The sequence below is a fragment of the Staurois parvus genome, unplaced genomic scaffold, assembly GCF_062004578.1.
Source record: "Staurois parvus isolate SC_StPar_1 unplaced genomic scaffold, SC_StPar_1.0 ptg000544l, whole genome shotgun sequence".
NCBI lineage: Eukaryota > Metazoa > Chordata > Amphibia > Anura > Ranidae > Staurois > Staurois parvus.
In genome coordinates, this window is record NW_028318340.1 from 496,662 (window position 1) to 517,333 (window position 20,672).

Consider the following 20,672-nt stretch of genomic DNA (forward strand, 5'->3'; position numbering starts at 1 on the left):
CATGAAAAAGTATTGCGGTTGCAACAATGTATCCATTTGTATCCATTACGGATACAGATGTTTTTATTCGGATACAAATAGATACATTGTTGCAAAAGCAATACTTTTTCATGTCAAATATAATAGCGGACTGGAATTCTTATTCTTTTTCTTCTTCTTGCAGGTCACGGCTCATGCGCAGATTTTTTATCGGTAAAATGATCAGCCGATTTGCCCATCACTGCCGGGAAAATCGGCCGATCGGCAAAATTGGCCAATTTTTTTCCAATTTTACCGATCAAAAAAATGTGCCAAAACCCCAAAAACCAGCCGACCAATTAACCCACTAACGGTGCGAAAATTGGCTGATTTTCGACCCGTCTATGGCCTGCATTAGGGGGATGAAACCTTACCTGAAGTCTGAACATCACAGTAAGGCTCCATGCACTAGCTTTTTTTTCTGGTCCTAGAAGCTGTTATTAACATTAATTTTTCTGCTCCTATAAGCTAAATAGTATTCCTCTGTGTCCATGCACACTGTTTTAGGTTACAAGCGTTTTTCAAGCTTCAGAGTTTAGGAGCAGAAAACGGGTTTTTTTTTAGAGTTTTTGGGAGTGCTTTTCCAGCAGAAATAAAAATGCTAAATGCTCCTAAAACGCTCCTAACAGCTTTTTTTTCTACCTTTTTCTTCCTGCATGTACTGTAAAACCACTATTAAAATGCTAGCCCCCCAAAACGCTTCTAAAAGCTACTAAAATGCTACTAAAAATACTATTACCAGCGTTTTTTTAACTTAAAGGATATGTTCACCATTTGGTAAAAAATAATAAATTCACATTTTTTTTTGCATTTATTATTTTTTGCTGCAGGAGCCTGTAAAGCATTGCACCAGTGAGCAGCAGGTCTCCTGCAGATCTGTCAGTATATCTGCTTGCCCATACGGGATGTACGAGAAAGCAAATATATTGACAAGAAGATTCAATGAACTACCACAATGCTCCACAACGCTGGGACAAGGTCCTTTGGGGGGGGGGACCCTCTGCCCAAAAGCAGACCCCATTTGGCCTTGTGTGGTTCAGGAGGGGGGTTGCTTGCTTGTCCCCCCCCCCTTTTCTCAGATATGGTCTGCTATGGATTTTGAAAGGGATTCCACGGCATTTTTTTTTTATTTTGGCATGAGGTTCTCCTTCAAATCCATACCCAAAGGGCCTGGTAAGGGTTGGGGGGGCGCTTTTTTTTCTTAACGCCAATTCTTTTCTTTACATTCAGCTGCCAGGTGATGACTTATCTGTTGTTAAGGACACAGGGGCCGGCTTGCCAACCTGCTCCTTGTCAAGCAGCTATTTTCTGGTTGTTAAGGATGCCAGGGGCGGCCTGCTGTAAACACTAGTGCTTCTAAACTTCAAACACTAATTTGCAAACACTCCTAAACATTGGAAACTTTGTTTTTTGTCCAGCAGTTTTTGAACGGCTGGTGTGCATGCAGCCTTACAATTATAAGGGACTTATTACTAAGATCTTTGTATAAGTTTGTGAGTGGTTATCAAAGCTGTCTTTAGCAAAAGTACAAAAACATAAAAAAAACTCTATAGGGCAAATGGAGAAAGAGTGGTTAGGTCCCAAGCAAGCTTTCTGTTTGTTTGTTTATTGTCTTTAGTAGAAGTGCACTGGTTAGGCAGCTTCCCAGCAAATCAGCCTTGGTAGTTCATAGGGATTTTTCAGCAGATCAGTTAAAGTGGAACTGAACCCAGAGCTACAAGTGAACGTATATTTTCAAAACAAGAGAACTGTAATCTTATGTTTTTTCTTTTAAATATATGTTTTTAATGCAGTTTTCCCTCTGACTCATTCACTTGTATAGGTAATTTGAGCTTGAGTTATTGAGCTCTGTATACTAAAAAAAATTCCCATCAAGTGGATAAAATTAACTTGATGAATGTGGAAAGAAAGCCAGGTGCTCCACCTGCTGACCAGAAAGAAATATGCAACATTCACATGCAAAACATTTTTGAAAAAGTATATTATTTTTTTGTTTTCTGCTTTTTCCAGGTACCTGCAAAATTGGATGGGCCTACTATTGTACTGGTGGAGGAGCCGCAGCTGCAATGTTAATCTGCACATGGTTGTCATGTTTCTCTGGGAAGAAGCAAAAGCAATATCCATATTAACCACATATGGAGTCCACCAACATAGAAGTATCTTGGAGGAATACTATTCTATTCATTAAACTGGGTGGTGGAACTTGCCACCCAAACAGCTGACATCAGGAACGTTAAGCCTTTTACAACTTTGCAACAAAGATCTTTGCTTTACAAATTGTCTCCAGTGGAAAAGACATGGCCTAAGAGAAATGGACCTGCATTTAGAACTGCAGGTAGAACTGGTGCCGAGTGCTGACCATCTACTGCAGAAATCCTGCCATGCTATTCAGAGGACACAAATATTAGTCTCATTTTAAAGCAAGCTAACTCCTTTCACTAACCAATGAAGACCGATTGTTCATTGCTGTATAGCCTTCAGGTTTTAATTAACATGGGAAAGCAGAGGTCTACATACATTGTGAGCCCTTATCTGACACCTCTAGCAAGATGGACCAGTTGGTGGAAATACTGCTGTAGATATATTGTGTATACGAGATGTGACAATTCAATTCCTGACATGGACTGTAAAAAAAATGTTTGCTTACTCATACAATAGTGGCTGTTGTCACCTTCAAAGTATTTCTGATCTTCTGACAAGATTTGAGGCATCATCTTTGCGGAAATCTTTCTCATTTCCATATCCTTTGTTAGAACCCGCCACACTGTTTCCCTGTTCATGTTCAATTCTTCTGCCATCATTCGCACACCTAGTTTTTTATCTAAGCTTAGGAGGGTTCACACTCTGTCTATATTTGCATCCATCCTTCGCATTGTTGGCTGCCCAATTATTGCATCATCGTGGACATCTTTCTGCCCCTCCCTGAACCTCCTATGCCGATCAAAAACGCTAGATTTCTTCATGGAATGTTCACCATAAGCCTGTTGGAACAGAGCTAAAGTTTCGCTCACACTTTTACCAATTTTCACATAAAATTTGATCTTAATCTGCTGCTCCAGATTCCTGTCACTCATTTTCTGCCAATAGCACAATGCACACGTGTTATTTCTTCTACTACTCCATAAAGACTGAGTCAATTGGTCTGCAACCAGTTATAACTGAATAGGTAAAGTTGATTCAGGGAATATCCAGTTGCCTCTCGGGGGATCACGAAGGAGTTCTTTCCCCTGCAGGAGAAAATTGGATCATGCTGTGCTGGATTTTGTTTGCTTCCTCTGGATCGACTGTGGGTATAGCATTATAACTTTTTTTTTGTTTGGTTGAACTGGATGGACTTTTGTATTTTTTCAGCCAGACTAAATATGTAACTTTGGTCAGTCCTGACCACTGCAGAACATCCCAACCCAGACGAGATAGACAAGTTAGAACATGTGAGGACATGCTTGAGTGCGAATGGCTGTGTGACTCGCCACAATAAGGCTACAGTACAGGCATTCCGGAAATTAAATTGTCACATCTTGTACAGTTCTATGAGTATCTGTGGCAGAACTTCCTTTAATAACCAGTCTGTCTTGGCACAGTTGAATTCAGAGTTTGGCTTTAAAATTATACATCCCCCTTCTTTCCAAAATCGAAGGGAAAATAGTTTACATAATGAATAAAGAGGAACAACACTCTGGCTAAATCCCACACAAAAAAAAACAACACTTACCCTGACCTAAAATAGAAGAAAAAACATACTTATGCTCTCAGTTTGCCACTCTTCTTCAGCACCATCATCTTTACCTTGGATCTGGTGCATGTGTAGACACACTGTGAGCCTCTGCTATGTCTGCACATGCGCCCAGTGTCCTTGTACATACGCCACGGGTCTCTGCCACTTTTCTGGCAGACCTCAGAGGCTTGTGTGTGCATTTATGGAATCTTACAAATGGCTCCTGGAATGGAACATTAGAAGTCAAACATTGTCAGAAACCCCTTAGTATCTGTGAGCAATCCTGGGGGAACACATTCATTCTGGCCTAGGCTGGATCTAGGCTGAATAAAAAAAAAAAGTTTTAAATTTTAAAGAAAAGGTTTTTTTTTTTTGCTAAATCACAAGCGAGAAGAGGCAGGAGAGCAGAACATGAAAACATGGGTTCCAATTTAATATTAGTGTGTTGTGTTACTGTATGGTACTGCAATATTTGTGCCCTTTTTGATTAAAGGATACCTCATTATAGCCAATGGTAATGCAATGAGAACAGTGGGTAATTTCTGGTTTAGTTTAGGGGTGCAGAGATAAGCTGTATTACTTACCCTATCCTTTGATCCAGCAGGCCATGGTACTGTTTACTTCTGCCCACAGCTCCAGTATGTGGGCTACTAATCCTCTATTACAATGAAGCTAGCTACTCCGTAACATCCATTGCATCAATTCTATATTGACTACACGGCAGGATACAGCAGTAACATTTAACGCTTTTCGGCTACAGCTGAACTCATAGCATATGCACCCGAAACGCGTTAATGTGTTACTGCTGTATCCTGCCATGTAGACAATAAAGAATTGATGCAATAGCCAACTTCATTGAGTGAGAGAATTATTGCTACATTCTAATGGCATTTGGGCCAAACCATTCCACTTTCCCAGGTAATTTCCAGTAGACTGTTTTCTTTGTTGGGCTATGGGCTATTAACCCTGCATTGTTCATGGAGGAAGCATGCAAGTGACTGCGGCTAACATCGCCTTAAAGGGTGGGGGCATTGGACACATGGATGGGGTGATAAAAAGTATTCCATTGAATCCCTGCACCCCTTAACCGTGTCTTAACTCTCGTAGTATGGGGGTGGGAGCCCAATGCCAGGTTAGATTTTGTCTAATTCCTGGAGTTTCAGCTTTAAATGCACTTTCACTTACATTTCAATGACTTAACATGTTTTTGGGAAGGAAAAAAAAAAAGGTAAAATGCACAAAACACAAATGTGAAAGATGTCTTGCATTGCTTTTTCCATTGCACTGGTGTGAACAGACTGAGGGCTATAGATCATTGAATGAGGCTGCTCCTTTGTTGAAGAGCTTCTTTTATCAACAACTGTCTTGCATTGTACAGAGAGCCTCTTGCAGCTACTACACCTGGTAACACAATGCTTCCATTGGAGCAAGGAGGGGAAGAGACAAGCTTCTGTGAATCAGATCAGGGCCATAGGCCAGATTGCAGCTGTTTTGAACCCCCCCAAAGGATTTTTTACCTAAACAAAATTCCTTTTACCTTGAAAATGAAAATTTCCATCAAAAGGTTTTTTGAAAAACTACACATTTTAGAGAATTTATATATAATCTGTTTCTTTTTTCATTTAAAAGAGAAACATTTCCCAGACTCCTATTGTTAAATCACATGTAGAGTAAAAACGGCAAATCCTCTTTCGGAATGAAAGAAATGGCGTTCCTTTTCAAAGGCTTACGTTTCCCTTTACTCTGCCGTGTCCTTTGGCTTCTCTGGAAGTCAAGTTAGCTGTTAAAAGTTGCAGAGAGGTGGATCACACAAATGTCAGACTGATAATAGCTATTTCACGGAACCTTTTTTCCCTCTATAAAACAGCATGGACACCGAGGAGGTTCACCTAGAAGAAAATCTATTCTGGTTATTGCTCCCCTCCGAGTTCCTAACTAATCCGAACACAAGAGGGAGATTCCTTTTCAGTATTATTTTTTTCCATTGTTGCATATATTTGTGTATAATATTAGTTGGACCAATAATCTCCATTTATCCTGTCTTCTGTTATGTGTATATGCACCTACCTATACGAACATATATCCCTTTGATATGTTGGTGTTTTATTTTATCCTACACTTTTGTGTATTCTTACAGTCAGCTAAATGACATAGCACAGTTATTTTATATGATCATGTAATGCAATAGCCCAGCACGGTACTGTTGGAATTCACTATACTTCTTTTCTCATGTAATCAGTTATTCACATAAAATGCTAATGTATTACCTTGACTTATTCATTGTTGTAGAACAGGGGTCTCCAAACTTTTCAGTATAAGGACCACATTGTATATTTTACAAATACTCACAGGCCAAAAAATAATCAGTTTTATAAATTCACAAATCAAATTTAAATAAATGATTACATTTTAAATGGAGTTTTTTTTTTTAATCAGCATGATATGATTTAGATCAGGGGTGTCAATCTCAATTTTATTGTGGGCCGCATCAGCATTATGGTTGCCCTCAAAGGGTTGGTTGTATCTGTAAGACTAGATGTCCGCAGCACCCCACCCAACCTTAAATCAGATGTCAAGAGCCCCCCCACCATCAGATGTCCTCCACTCTCCCTTACATCACAATGCACCCCCTTACCTTGTACTGCTGCCTGGAAGAAGCTGGGGGTGCAGTTGAGAAGCAGAAAGTGCAGGGTCTGGAGGAGGACTAGAGGTGCAGCTGCCGGAGTCTGCTGAATACTGCAATCAGGGGAGGTGGAGATGAGGGGGCGCTGTGGCTGCACAGAGAGGTGCAGGATTCGTAGAAGTTCTGTCCTCTTTTCTGCTGCGGACTGTTGTGACAGGGGGGTCCAGATGAGCCTCTCCTCATCTGCATGGAGAAGCGCAGGATTTGGCAGAGGAGTTCTGTCCTCCTGTCTGCTGCCAACTACTGAGACAAGATGGGAGCAGAGATGAGAGGGATAGCTGCAGGAGAGGTGTGGGGACCACATGAAATGGCCTAGCAAGCCAGATTCAGCCCCGGGACATTGTGTTTGACATGTGTTTTAGAACAACAGAAATAACCTTGGTAAAACAAAGCTAACAAATTCTAAATAAATATGAGCCCATCAGAGCCCCCACTTACATCAGAGTCTCCATCAGAGACCCCCCCATCATCAGAGCCCCCTTTACTTAAGAGTCCCCATCAAAGTACTCCTTAGACCAGAGTCCCCCTTACATCCAAACCCCATCAGAGTCCACTTACATTACAATCCCCATCAGAGTTCCCCCTTACGTTAGATTACCTATCAGAGCCCCCTATTATTTCAGAGGGCCAGATAAAATCTTGCAGTGGCCCAGATGTCGCCTGTGGGCTGTAGTTTGGAGACTGATCTGTAAAGTGTGGTCAGGAACATCATAGGCACCCAAAGAAACCAATCAGATTGACACTCCTTTTGTAGGTATGAAAAGGAAAATCAGAATATGATTGGTTACTTTGGTGACGACTCCGGTTTTCCTTTCCCCCTTTTTCATAGCATAACCTTGATCAACATTTCAACATTATCCTTTGTGATTTAGTTATGTGCTGTTTTTTATGCTATATTTTGTTTATTATAATTTTTAAACAACAAAACAATTACAAGGTAAGGTTTGTATTAAAATATGTAAATATACAAGGTTCTTTTACTTTTGGTTTGTAGATTAAACAATAAAGTACGTATGGTACTTTTTTAAGAATTGTTGTATTTATTTCAGATATTACCTGTTACACATAATATACTTGATGTACAAAAATGTTTCTATCACTGTGATCTATTGAGACACCTAAAATTGCACAAAGGTGAACTTATCCCTCTGGAAAATGGTTACACTGATTATATTTTACCCTGGGCTAAACTCATGGAGTACATCCTCTCTTAAACTGCCCATAGATGAATCACTTTTTTGGCTTAATCTGCTGGTTGAACAAGAAAACTGACTTGATTCCCCCGTCTACACAATCGAGGTGGATGGAGGAAACCTCCCCGCCTGTGTCGTATTCTGGCAGCAGAGAGACTTTCCAGCTATTAGAATACACAGATCAGCACTGCACTAGTTGTAGAAAAGTCGATCGGTAGATTGGCTTCTGTACAACCGCAGTGTCCTTTACATAGATGGAAATTCATCTAGTCCCTGCTGAACTGGCTGTATTTAAATCCACTATGGGAAGCTTTACTATGTAAAGACTCCTTAACCTTTGCAGTTGGGGGTTTATAAAACATGTGGTTGAGCCGCTTTTTCACTTTCCGCCTCAGTGCTCCCCCATAACCGGATCCATAACCGGATGGGGGTGTACACATGCTATGGAAGCAAAACTTTGCTTCAGCAGCAAGAATAAAACTTCCATGTTTCAAGTGAATGGGGCATGCAGCAATCCCGTGCAGCGCATATAGTTGGGGCATGCCACAATCCCGTGCAGCGCATACAGTTGGGGCATGCCGCAATCCCATGCAGCGCATACAGTTGGGGCATGCCGCAATCCCATGCAGCGCATATAGTTGGGGCATGCCGCAATCCCGTGCAGCGCATACAGTTGGGGCATGCCGCAATCCCGTGCAGCGCATATAGTTGGGGCATGCCGCAATCCCGTGCAGCGCATACAGTTGGGGCATGCCGCAATCCCGTGCAGCGCATACAGTTGGGGCATGCCGCAATCCCATGCAGCGCATACAGTTGGGGCATGCCGCAATTCCATGCAGTGCATATAGTTGAGGAATACCGCAATCCCGTGCAGTGCATACAGTTGGGGCATGCCGCAATGCCGTGCAGTGCATACAGTTGGGGCATGCCGCAATCCCGTGTAGCGCATACAGTTGGGGCATGCCGCAATCCCGTGTAGCGCATACAGTTGGGGCATGCCGCAATCCCATGCAGTGCATACAGTTGGGGCATGCCGCAATCCCATGCAGTGCATATAGTATGGGCATGCCGCAATCCCATGCAGTGCATATAGTTGGCGCATGCTACAATCCTATGCAGTGCATATAGTTGGGGCATGCCGCAATCCCATGCAGTGCGTATAGTTGGGGAATACCGCAATCCCATGCAGTGCATACAGTTGGGGCATGCCGCAACCCCATGCAGTGCATACAGTTGGGGCATGCCGCAATCCCATGCAGTGCATACAGTTGGGGCATGCCGCAATCCCATGCAGTGCATTCAGTTGGGGCATGCCACAATCCCATGCAGTGCATACAGCAGGGGCATGCCGCAATCCCATGCAGTGCATATAGTATGGGCATGCCGCAATCCCATGCAGTGCATACAGTTGGGGCATGCCGCAATCCCATGCAGTGCGTATAGTTGAGGCACAGTGGTGTGGGCTTATAGTCTTCATTCACACTAGCTTGACTTCTGATGTGACACAGAAATTTGCCTGACAAGCTAAACATTAATTTGAATGGGTTCTATTTTAATTGCTGTGACTCAAGTTGCAGCGACTAAGAAAAAAAAAAGTTCCTGCACTACTTTTGTGCGACTCCCAGTGTGACATGGCACCATAGACTTCTACAGTTGCAAGAAAAAGTATGTGAACCCCTTGGGATTACATGGAGTTTTGCATGAATTGAGCATAAAATGTGCTCTGAACGTCATCTAAGTCACAACAATAGAAGAACACAGTCTGCTGAACATAATACTACACAAACATTAGATGTTGCCATGGTTTAATTGCACATAACATGTAAACATTCACAGTGCAGGGAGGAAAAAGTATGTGAGGCCCTAGCTTAATGACTTCTCCCAGAGCTAATTGGAGCCAGGAGTGAGCCAACCTTGACTCCAATCAGTGTGATGATATTGGATGTGTTGCTGACAGCTGTCCTGCCCTTAAAAAACACACACCTGTTTTGGGTTTACTGGTTTCAAGAAGCACTGTCTGATGTGAACCATGCCTCGCAGAAAAGAGCTCTCAGAAGACCTACGATCAAGAATTGTTGACTTGCATGAAGCTGGAAAGGGTTACAAAAGTATCTCCAAAAGCCTTGATGTTCATGTGTCCACGGTAAGACAGACTGTCTACAAATGGAGAAAGTTTAGCACTGTTGCTACTCTCCCTAGGCGTGGTCGTCCTGTAAAAATGACTGCAAGAGCACAGCGCAGAATGCTGCATGAGGTAAAGAAGAATCCCAGAGTGTCAGCTAAAGACCTACAGAAATCTCTGGCACATGCTAACATTTTTGTTGACACATCTACAATAAGGAAAACATTAAACAAGAATGAAGTACATGGGAGGACACCACGGAGGAAGCCATTGCTGTCCAAAAAGAATATTGCAGTACGTTTTGAAGTTTGCAAAAGAGCACCTGGATGTTCCACAGGACTACTGGCAGAATATACTGTGGACAGATGAAGCCAAGATTGAGTTGTTTGGGAAGAACACACAACACTATGTGTGGAGAAAAAAGGCACAGCACACCAACACCAAACCTCATACCCACTGTAAAACATGGCGGAGGGAGCATCATGGTTTGGGGCTGCTTTGCTGCCTCAGGGCCTGGACGGATTGTTGTCATTGATGGGAAAATGAATTCCAGAGTTTATCAAGACATTTTGCAGGAAAACGTACGACCATCTGTCCGCCAACTGAAGCTCCGCAGAGGATGGGTGATGCAACAGGACAATGACCCAAAGCATACAAGTAATTCAACAAAACAATGGCTGCAACAGCACAGAATACGCCTTCTGGAGTGGCCCTGACCCTGACCTCAACCCGATTGAAATGCTGTGGCATGACCTTAAGAGAGCGATTCACACCAGACATCCCAAGAATATTGCTACACTGAAACAGTTTTGTGAAGAGGAGTGGTCCAAAATTACTCCAGATCGTTGTGCAGGTCTGATCTGCAACTACAGGAAACGTTTGGTTGAGGTTATTGCTGCCAAAGGAGGGTCAACCAGTTATTAAGTCAAAGGTTCACATACTTTTTCCTCCCTGCACTGTGAATGTTTACATGTTATGTGCAATTAAACCATAGCAACATCTAATGTTTGTGTAGTATTATGTTCAGCAGACTGTGTTCTTCTATTGTTGTGACTTAGATGACGTTCAGAGCACATTTTATGCCCAATTCATGCAAAACTTCACGTAATCCCAAGGGGTTCACATACTTTTTCTTGCAACTGTATGTTATCTCACAGATAGATAAGAATGAAAATTAGATGGGTGAGAGGTTTTTTGTAACACTTAACTCTCCTCCATGGTCATACTACTACATATAAACGTCCTCCCTGGCACATCCCATTCACACCTGAGCGTAGTGGAAACGCACGTTCCCGCTCACATTATTTTGTGCACTTTTCACGCATAAACCTACATCACACATAGTGCAGTCCATTCACTTAAATAGGCTGCACAACGTGCAACAAACGCCCAACCTTTTTTGTCATGGTGCGCTGTGTATTTTGGCAAATTTGGGTTTAATACATAATATAACGCCCCCTCATTTCTTGTCTAGCGCTCTCTGAAGAGCGATACACCACAGATCAATCTTCAAAAGCCTAATGCTAGTGTAAACAAGCCCTAAGTCTGAATTCACACCTGAACTGGGTGGCTTGCAGATGTTTTTATTTGAGCATTTTTACGTGCATAAATGAGCAAATTGCAAACATTTACATGGGTAGTCAAGCTTCTGTTGTTTTGGGAGAGGAGACCAGTTCTTGCAGGCTCATGAATGCTTGAAATATGCCAAAAAAGGGGCAAAAATGCTTGTTTTGTGCATTTACAGGCACTCCCATTAAAGTCCTTAGTACCAAAAATGACCAATTCTGCATCAAAAGTAGCTTGTGTACATTTTGGAGCATCAGGAATCAAGTTGCAGGTGCCAGAGCGCTCACATGGGAAATACCCTGATTTTAAAATGTGATTTTGTAAGTTTAGAGTTTTGGAGCTTTAAGCTACAAAATGCTCAGGCATGAATGGAGCCTCAAGGAGTTTGCTTTTGCCAAGTGCCAGGCTCTGCCCTTAAAGCGTACTTAAGGGGGGAAAAAAACAACATATTTAGTACATCTGTGCAATATATGTACATTTTCGTGTGTTTCATCCCATTACAAGCCATGCAAGTACAGAAAAATACCAATTGGTTTTCCAGCCATACACTCAGCTCATAAGTCCTGTTGAGATCTGACAACACACAGAATTATTGTAGACTGAGCGGTGTCAGCCCTGCCCTGTTTCCTCTCGCCAAACTGCCCAGACTTCTCCACTCTTCCATGTCTACAACACAGGGACTCATCATTCTGTAGCCCCAGGCTAAGAACTGAGGGGGGGGGGGGTTATTACTCTTCATGAGATAATACAAGAATGGTGCACAAGATGTTTCTTAAATTCTGGCACTATCCAACAGTTTTTTTTTTTAAATAATTGAACAGATATTACAGATTGCTTTCAATGATATATTTAACAGACCAAAAAGAAGAAAAGTCCATTGTTAAGGGTTTCATACACTTTAACCACTTCAAGTCTGGACACTTTTACCCCCTTCCCGTCCAGGCCAATTTTCAGCTTTCAGCGCGGTCACACTTTGAATGGCAATTGCACGGTCATGTAACACTGTACCATATGAATTTTTTAGCAATTGTTTTTAGACAGAAAAAACTTTATTTTGGTGGTATTTATTCACCACTGGGATTTTTATTTTTGTTCTTCATCACCCCCCATAAGTAGTAGTGTCACCATAGTGACACTGTACTACTTATGGGGGGTGATAAAGATTTTTTTTTTTTTTTTTTTACACTGATTGCTTTTACATCCATAAAGGCTGTAAAAGCAATAATTTCTCCTTCTCTCTGGCTGCATGCTTGCAGCCATTGATAAATACTATGAGAGCTGTGATTGGTCACAGCTTGTCACATGGTACAAGGCTGTTGTGAAAAGCCTTGTACCATGTGATCTCTGTGATCATTCACAGATTTCACACATAGTAAGCAATGATGTCAGAAGTGACATCTTGCTTACTACTATTCATGTGATCACTGATTGGTCAATCAGTGATCACATGATTAGGACCTCACACAAAGGTCCCATACAGCGATCGGTGTTCTCAGGAAGCGTGCACAGGCTGAAAATAGAAGCTCCGTTTATGAACGGCAACACGCTCCTGCTCCCTTCTGGTACATGGGCCGAACGGGAAGTGGCTAATAGTGTAGACCTTTCTGATGACATTGAGGGCACAATACATTGATGCACACCCTCAGGAAAAGGATTCAGCTAGAGCAGGGTTTCTCAACTAGGGTTCCTTCAAAGGTTTCTAGGGGTTCCTTGAACAATGAGCAATTTCTGCCTCTCATATAAGTTGCCACTAACACCAATTACCTTTTTTAGCTATCTGTAAGGGGGTAATTCCTCCCAATGACCACAAGTGTGAGGAGCATTCTTCACAATAATCATCACACTAATGTATCATGAGTTGTAGATAAAGTAACTTTTAGTGGGGGTTCCCTGAGACTGGATAGTTTATTCAAGGGTTCCTCTATGTTGAAGTGGGGGTTCACTGAGACCGGATAGTTTATTCAAGGGTTCCTCTATGTTGAAGCGGGGGTTCACTGAGACTGGATAGTTTATTCAAGGGTTCCTCTATGTTGAAGCGGGGGTTCACTGAGACTGGATAGTTTATTCAAGGGTTCCTCTTGTTGAAAAGGTTGAGAGAGGCAATTAGACAAGGTGTAAATCCTTCTCATACCACCCATAGAGGAAAGCCCATCTGGTGAGGTCTACAACTTGCTCCTGGCTCTGCAGGATGCAATGTACCAGACATATGAGGAGTTTCTTGATAGACCCTACAGACTTCTTGAAGAACTGACAGGGAAGCCAAGCAGTAGTATGTGTGTATAGTACATAGCACTTTCATTTTGTGTTAGGGCTCGTTCACACTGGAATGCAGTACAAGAAACTCGTGTTCTGTGCGCAGTTCCCTCACTGTGTTCAAAATGTACCGGTTGTGTACATGGCATAGGAGCAGGAAACTGTAGTATCGAGATGCAAAGTAGCAGTCCTCTCTCAAACAGTCAATAGAGACATAGTTACCATTACATAAACAAAAGATTAAGAGAAAGAAACACATAGAAGAAATACTCTCCTGTCGTCAATCATCCCGCTGTAAGTACCAATTACTGTAGTCATCAGCAATGTGCTACTAACAATGTCCCACTCACAATTTCCTTGTAGGCTTCAATTGTAGTAAAATGAATCCAAGTAGCCCAAAATTTTTTGAATTGTTCATAATTTCCCTGCACATTATATGCCCATTCCTTTATTGTTTCCCTCTTGTTTCCATAATAATGAAACCAAGCTTTTTGCAGTATTTAGAAGATGAGGTATGGGGGATCTGTTGTATGCTCTGATCAGCATGAAACAGGACCACAAAGGCATCAAACCAAATGCTTTTTAATCAGTTTTTTTTCTTAAACAAAGCATGCTGTACTTTCAAATAGGAAAGCCTAGCACTAGTTATGATGTTGCCCTCTATGCTAGCATGGGTGGTGTCCGTCATCAGACACATCTTTGTGTGCTGCAAGTGATAAATCTAAAATATTCAATGTGATAATTTATATTTAAAGTAAAACTAAACACAGAACTTTTTTTTTTTTTAGTTTTGGATAGAGTAGAGTGGCATTAGAACACCTGTCAGTTTTTTCTTTTTTTGTATAATCTTTATGTAAGGCTTTGAGTGAAAATACAGATTCTCAAGATGAATATTCAGTAGGACACAGTAAGAACACTAATAGAGGAGAAATCTTCCAATAGGAACACTAGTTATGGTGACACCCTGGGATTCCCTCACTTTCGTGGAATTTCCTCTCAATTCATGTTTTGGCCATGGGACAGGAAGTGAAGGAAAATCCCAACAATGGGAAACAGATGGCAAAAAAAAGACTGATGGGGTTATAACCCTCCCTTAAATTACACTTTATTTATTTAAAGTGTTACTAGACCCATGACCCTGCAATCACTATATCTGGTCTCCCACAGTACACAGAACATGGAAATGCAATTATTTTAGTAGATATAAACTGCTAAAACCTTTTCTAATCAGCAGTATATAGAAAATTTCTATCAGTGTCTGGCCAAGCAACGGTTAATCTTGGAGGAGGAGTTTTTATTCCTATATGACCTCTGACCCCTGACATGCACCCTCCCCCCAAAAAATAAACCTCTAGCAATACACAACAAACAGAGCATGTTCATACATGCCACTGCTGCTATGGCAGATGGATTTAGGACAACAAAATAAGGGGAGGATCAGAGAAGACAGGATCAAACAGCATTTTTACACAATGTAGAGGATTAACCCCTTAGGTTCCAGAGTGAGTATAACACGCATGATTTACTGCATATACAGACCGATTTTACTGTTGTGGGTTTAGTAACACTTTAATATGAAAAAAAGACATTGTAATTTTATTAAACATATTAAAAAAAATATTACACACAAAAACACTATAGATTTTCTATAAAGTGTTTGTATAGCCATGACCCAAATTTACCCCCAAACAACCCTCTCCTCCTCCAGAACATGTCCTAGCGTGTATTTTTTTTTTTTTTACCTTGTTCCTGTAGCGAGGAACAGCTTTTATTGCTTCTTAAATTCCTGCAGGAACAGATGCTGAGCGCTCCTAATGACATAGGCCCGCCTCCATAACTACACTCCGGATTCTTGGAATATTAAGTTATTTTTCTGCACTGATTTTAGCAGAACAAACATAAGAAACACACAGGGGTTGAATCCTTCTTTTGCATGTAGTTTCTTAAACATTTTATAATTTTATAGTTTATACTTACTCTTTCTAGCCAGTAATATATACAATATTGCAAATTAAAGTGATATTAAAGGCTTAATTTAAAAAAAAAAAAACATGTAATACTTGCCTATTCTGTGCAAGAGTTTTGCACAGAGCAAGCTCGATCCTCCTCTTGTCAGGTCCCCTGCTGGCACTCTGGGCTCCTCCCGCTTGCCAAGCCACTTACTAAAGGGGCAGTTGTGTGTACTTGTGCGCACTCGCTCTCGAGCCCCTGTTCTCTCCTCACTGGCTGTGATTGGTTTCCATCTTCCATGGGGATCCCACAGGTATGGCACATACATAGTTAGATTGATCAAAGTTTGCTCAATATAACTATGTAAAATATCCATATGTTGAATTCAGCCTTCACCACTTCCAGCCGGCCATATGCATATATGTGGCCTCTCGGTGGGTGTGCTTTAACGCTGAGCAGGCGTATACAGTGGATATAAAAAGTCTACACACCCCTGTTAAAATGACAGGTTTCTGTGATGTTAAAAAATGAGACAAAGATAAATCATTTCAGAGTTTTTTCCAACTTTTAATGGGACCTATTAACTGTACAACTCAGTTGAACAACAAACTGAAATCTTTTAGGGGGGGAGTAAACATAAAAAACTAAAATAATGTTGTTGCATAAGTGTGCACGCCCTCTTATAACTGGGGATGTAGCTGTGTTCAGAATTAAGAAATCACATTCAAAATCATGTTAAATAGGAGTCAGTACACACCTGTCATCATTTAAAGTGCCTCTGATTAACCCCAAATAAAGTTCAGCTGTTCTAGTAGGTCTTTCCTGACATTTTCTTAGTCGTATCCTGCAGCAAAAGCCATGATCTGCAGAGAGCTTCCAAAGAATCTGAGGGATCTCATTGTTAAAAGGTATCAGTCAGGAGAAGGGTACAAAAGAAATTCCAAGGCATTAGATATACCATGGAACACAGTGAAGACCGTCATCATCAAGTGGAGAAAATATGGCGCAACAGTGACATTACCAAGAACTGGACGTCCCTCCAAAACTGATGAAAAGACGAGAAGAAAACTGCCAAGAGGCCTACAGCAACATTAAAGGAGCTGCAGGAATATCTGGCAAGCACTGGCTGTGTGGTACATGTGACAACAATCTCCTGTATTCTTCATATGTCTGGACTATGGGTAGAGTGGTAAGACAGAATCCTTTTTGTATGAAGAAAAACATCCAAGCCCAGCTAAATTTTGCAAAAATGTATCTGAAGTCTCCCAAAAGCATGCGGGAAAATGTGTTATAGTCTGATGAAACCAAGGTTGAACTTTTTGGCCATAATTCCAAAAGACATGTTTGGCGCAAAAACAACACTGCACATCACACCATACCCACAGTGAAGCATGGTGGTGGCAGCATCATTCTTTGGGGCTGTTTTTCTTCAGCTGGAACTGGGGCCTTAGTCAAGGTAGAGGGAATTATGAACAGTTCCAAATACCAGTCAATATTGGCACAAAACCTTCAGGCTTCTGCTAGAAAGCTGAACATAAAGACGAACTTTGTCTTTCAGCATGTCAACAACCCAAAGCATACATCCAAAACAACAAAGGAATGGCTTCACCAGAAGAACATTAAAGTTTTGTAATGGCCCAGACTCATACCCAAAAAAAGTGCTGGAATAAAATCAAAAGGTGCTTCAACAAAGTATTAGTTTAAGGGTGTGCACACTTATGCAACCAAATGATTTTGTTTTTTCTTTTTAATTCCTTCCACCTAAAATATTTCAGTTTGTTGTTCAACTGATTTGTACAGCTTTTAGGTTACATTAAAGGTGGGAAACGTTCTGAAATAAGTTATCTTTGTCTCATTTTTTACATCACAGAAAACTGACATTTTAACAGGGGTGTGTATACTTTTTATATCCACTGTATATGTGTCCCTATGTAAACACTTTTCTGTGCAGATTGTGCCCTTCCTGCGCCCTCCCAACATAGTAACGAGCCAGTACCGGAAAGCTCCCATTGCATACTTGCGATTGGGAGCATTTGGATCATTGTGACTGCCAATCACAGTGGCCACATGATCGAATCGCCTGCCTCCCGGCATTTAGAGCTCGCTAAGGGGCCAGGAGGTGTTGGGAAGGGGTTAAGCTTCAGTTTACATACAGGTGTATCGTTTAAAGGAGTGCCTTCACCCCACAACCCCCTTCTCCACTGCCCTGTTCAGGTTGGCTGATGAAGATTCAATTAGTGAGAGTTTGCCTGAAAGTAAACAGCTTCTGCTGTACTCTCTGTTTGGATACCCTACAGTACTCTGTGACCCATTTCTTCAGTATGCCCTATATTAAAAATGTATTTGTAAAGTAAAGTTTTTAAAAAAATAAAGTTTAAAAAAAGTCAGTTTAAAATATGTTAACTTAAAAAAATGATTGCAGTTGACCCATAACCATTGTTGTCTCCCTTTAAATATGCCTGCAGTCTCCCTCTTGCAGCACAGATATTGTAACATGACAGCCTCGGAATATTCATACCAAATACATTTCCTTTCCAATGTGTCAGAAACAGCAATTACCTTGTCAGCACAGCACCAGCTTGCTCCTTCTTTGTGGCATGGCGAGAACACGATGCCCAATTTAAAATAATGAAGATCAAATGCTGTCTGCCTCTGTTTGTGACTCTTTACTCACAGGTCTCTAGTAAGTTGTTTTTACAGGCACAGCGTGCAGTTTGCATTGCAGGCATGGCCAGCACTAGACTATTTAGTTCCCTATACAAGACCAGCTACTTGCACCCCCCCCCCCTCCCTTTCTGGTAATTATATTACGAGTATCCCTCTCACCTCTCCTCTAGGTGTGTTATGAGCATCGCTCTCTCCTCTCCTCTAGGTAAGAGTATCCCTCTCACCTCTCCTCTAGGTGTGTTATGAGCATCGCTCTCACCTCTCCTCTAGGTGTGTTATGAGCATCGCTCTCCCCTCTCCTCTAGGTAAGAGTATCCCTCTCTCCTCTCCTCTAGGTGTGTTATGAGCATCGCTCTCTCCTCTCCTCTAGGTAAGAGTATCCCTCTCTCCTCTCCTCTAGGTGTGTTATGAGCATCGCTCTCTCCTCTCGGTAAGAGTATCCCTCTCACCTCTCCTCTAGGTGTGTTATGAGCATCGCTCTCTCCTCTCCTCTAGGTAAGAGTATCCCTCTCACCTCTCCTCTAGGTGTGTTATGAGCATCGCTCTCTCCTCTCCTCTTAGTAAGAGTATCCCTCTCACCTCTCCTCTAGGTGTGTTATGAGCATCGCTCTCACCTCTCCTCTAGGTGTGTTATGAGTAGAGATGAGCGAAGAAATGAAAAATTCGATTCGACTGATTCGGCGAATTCGTGGACAATATTCGATTCGAGTCGAATAAATTCGCTGTGAATTTAACTTAAAAAAGGGTGTTTCTAGGCTTCAGAGAGACTTAATATTAGTGCAGAACACTGTACCTTTAATTTAAATGCCCTTGGAGTCTGCTGGGGAAGAGAAATAATACTGTCAGTCAGTATGACATGCAGATGAGTGCCGTCGATCTTAGAATCACCGCACACTTCACTCATTTGGGCAGTCACGGGGCCAAAACCAGAGTGTGGAGCCACAGTGTGGCGGTGGAGGCAGCAGCAATGGGAGGCCATACAGCACCCTATGACAAAAATGGAAACCACCAGCAGTGTGAGGAGACCTGAAAGTGGCACATGGCAGAGTGTGGCGATAGAGACAGCAGCAATGGGAGGCCGTACAGGGACCCATGACACACTCTGGACCTGGCAGCAGCATGAGGAGGCGGTACAGGGGCCCATGACAGATTACGGGCCTGGCAGCAGCATGAGGAGTCGGTACAGGGGCCCATGGCAGATTACGGGCCTGGCAGCAGCAATGGGAGGCCGTACAGGGACCCATGACACACTCTGGACCTGGCAGCAGCATGGGGAGGCGGTACAGGGGCCCATGACAGATTACGGGCCTGGCAGCAGCATGAGGAGTCGGTACGGGGGCCCATGACACACTCTGGACCTGGCAGCAGCATGAGGAGGCGGTACAGGGGCGCATGACAGATTACGAGCCTGGCAGCAGCAACTTGGACAGGAGGACGTTCAGCTTCTGCACCGTCGGGTGCGTGCTCGCAAACTGTTGTCTCTTGGAAACGGATTCCAAGAAAGACTGCTGACGGAATCCGTGAAGAGGAGTAGCAGGAGAAGGAGCATCTGAACGAGCGGAATATGCCAACAAGCGACAACAGTGGCCCATGACAGATTACGGGCCTGGCAGCAGCATGAGGAGTCGGTACGGGGGCCCATGGCAGATTACGGGCCTGGCAGCAGCTATGGGAGGCCCGTAATCTGCCAGCACCCTATGACAAAAAATGGAACCCACCAGCAGTGTGAGGAGACCTGAAAGTGGCACATGGCAGAGTGTGGCGATGGAGACAGCAGCAATGGGAGGCCGTACAGGGACCCATGAGAGACTCTGGACCTGGCAGCAGCATGAGGAGGCGGTATAGGGGCCCATGGCAGATTAGGGGCCTGGCAGCAGCTATGGGAGGCCCGTAATCTGCCAGCACCCTATGACAAAAAATGGAACACACCAGCAGTGTGAGGAGACCTGAAAGTGGCACATGGCAGAGTGTGGCGATGGAGGCAGCAGCAATGGGAGGCCGTACAGGGACCCATGAGAGACTCTGGACTTGGCAGCAGCATGAGGAGGCGGTATAGGGGCCCATGGCAGATTAGGGGCCTGGCAGCAGCTATGGGAGGCCCGTAATCTGCCAGCACCCTATGACAAAAAATGGAACACACCAGCAGTGTGAGGAGACCTGAAAGTGGCACATGTTTGGGGCATGATTCATGGCGGATTTAGTCAGTTGTGTCAGGAACTGGTGGTTTGAAATCCAGACTAATCCACGCCTGATTCATTTTCACAAACGTCAGTCTCTCCACACTTTGGGTGGACAGTCGTGTCCTCCGCGGAGTTGCAATACCTCCTGCCGCACTAAACACGCGCTCCGATGCCACGCTACTGGCCGGGCATGACAGCCTTTCAAGGGCAAATTCAGCTAGTTGGGGCCAAAGGTCAAGTTTCGTTGCCCAGTAGTCAAGGGGATTGTCTACCTCGGTTGGCAGGGTGCTGTCCAAGTAGGCCTAAGCCTGTTGTTTGAGGTCCT

The 20,672-nt window shown here is 42.9% G+C and overlaps 1 protein-coding gene across 1 annotated transcript in view; it reads left to right on the forward strand.

Annotated features, from left to right (window-relative positions):
- The window catches only part of LHFPL6 (LHFPL tetraspan subfamily member 6), a 270,547-nt gene extending 263,100 nt beyond the window's left edge, over positions 1 to 7,447 (forward strand). The window contains exon 4 of the mRNA XM_089690810.1: positions 2,029 to 7,447. Coding sequence (XP_089546936.1) covers positions 2,029 to 2,147 — 119 coding nt within the window. The 3' untranslated portion in view covers positions 2,148 to 7,447. The remainder of the gene's footprint in view (positions 1 to 2,028) is intronic.
- Positions 7,448 to 20,672: the final 13,225 nt, after the last annotated feature.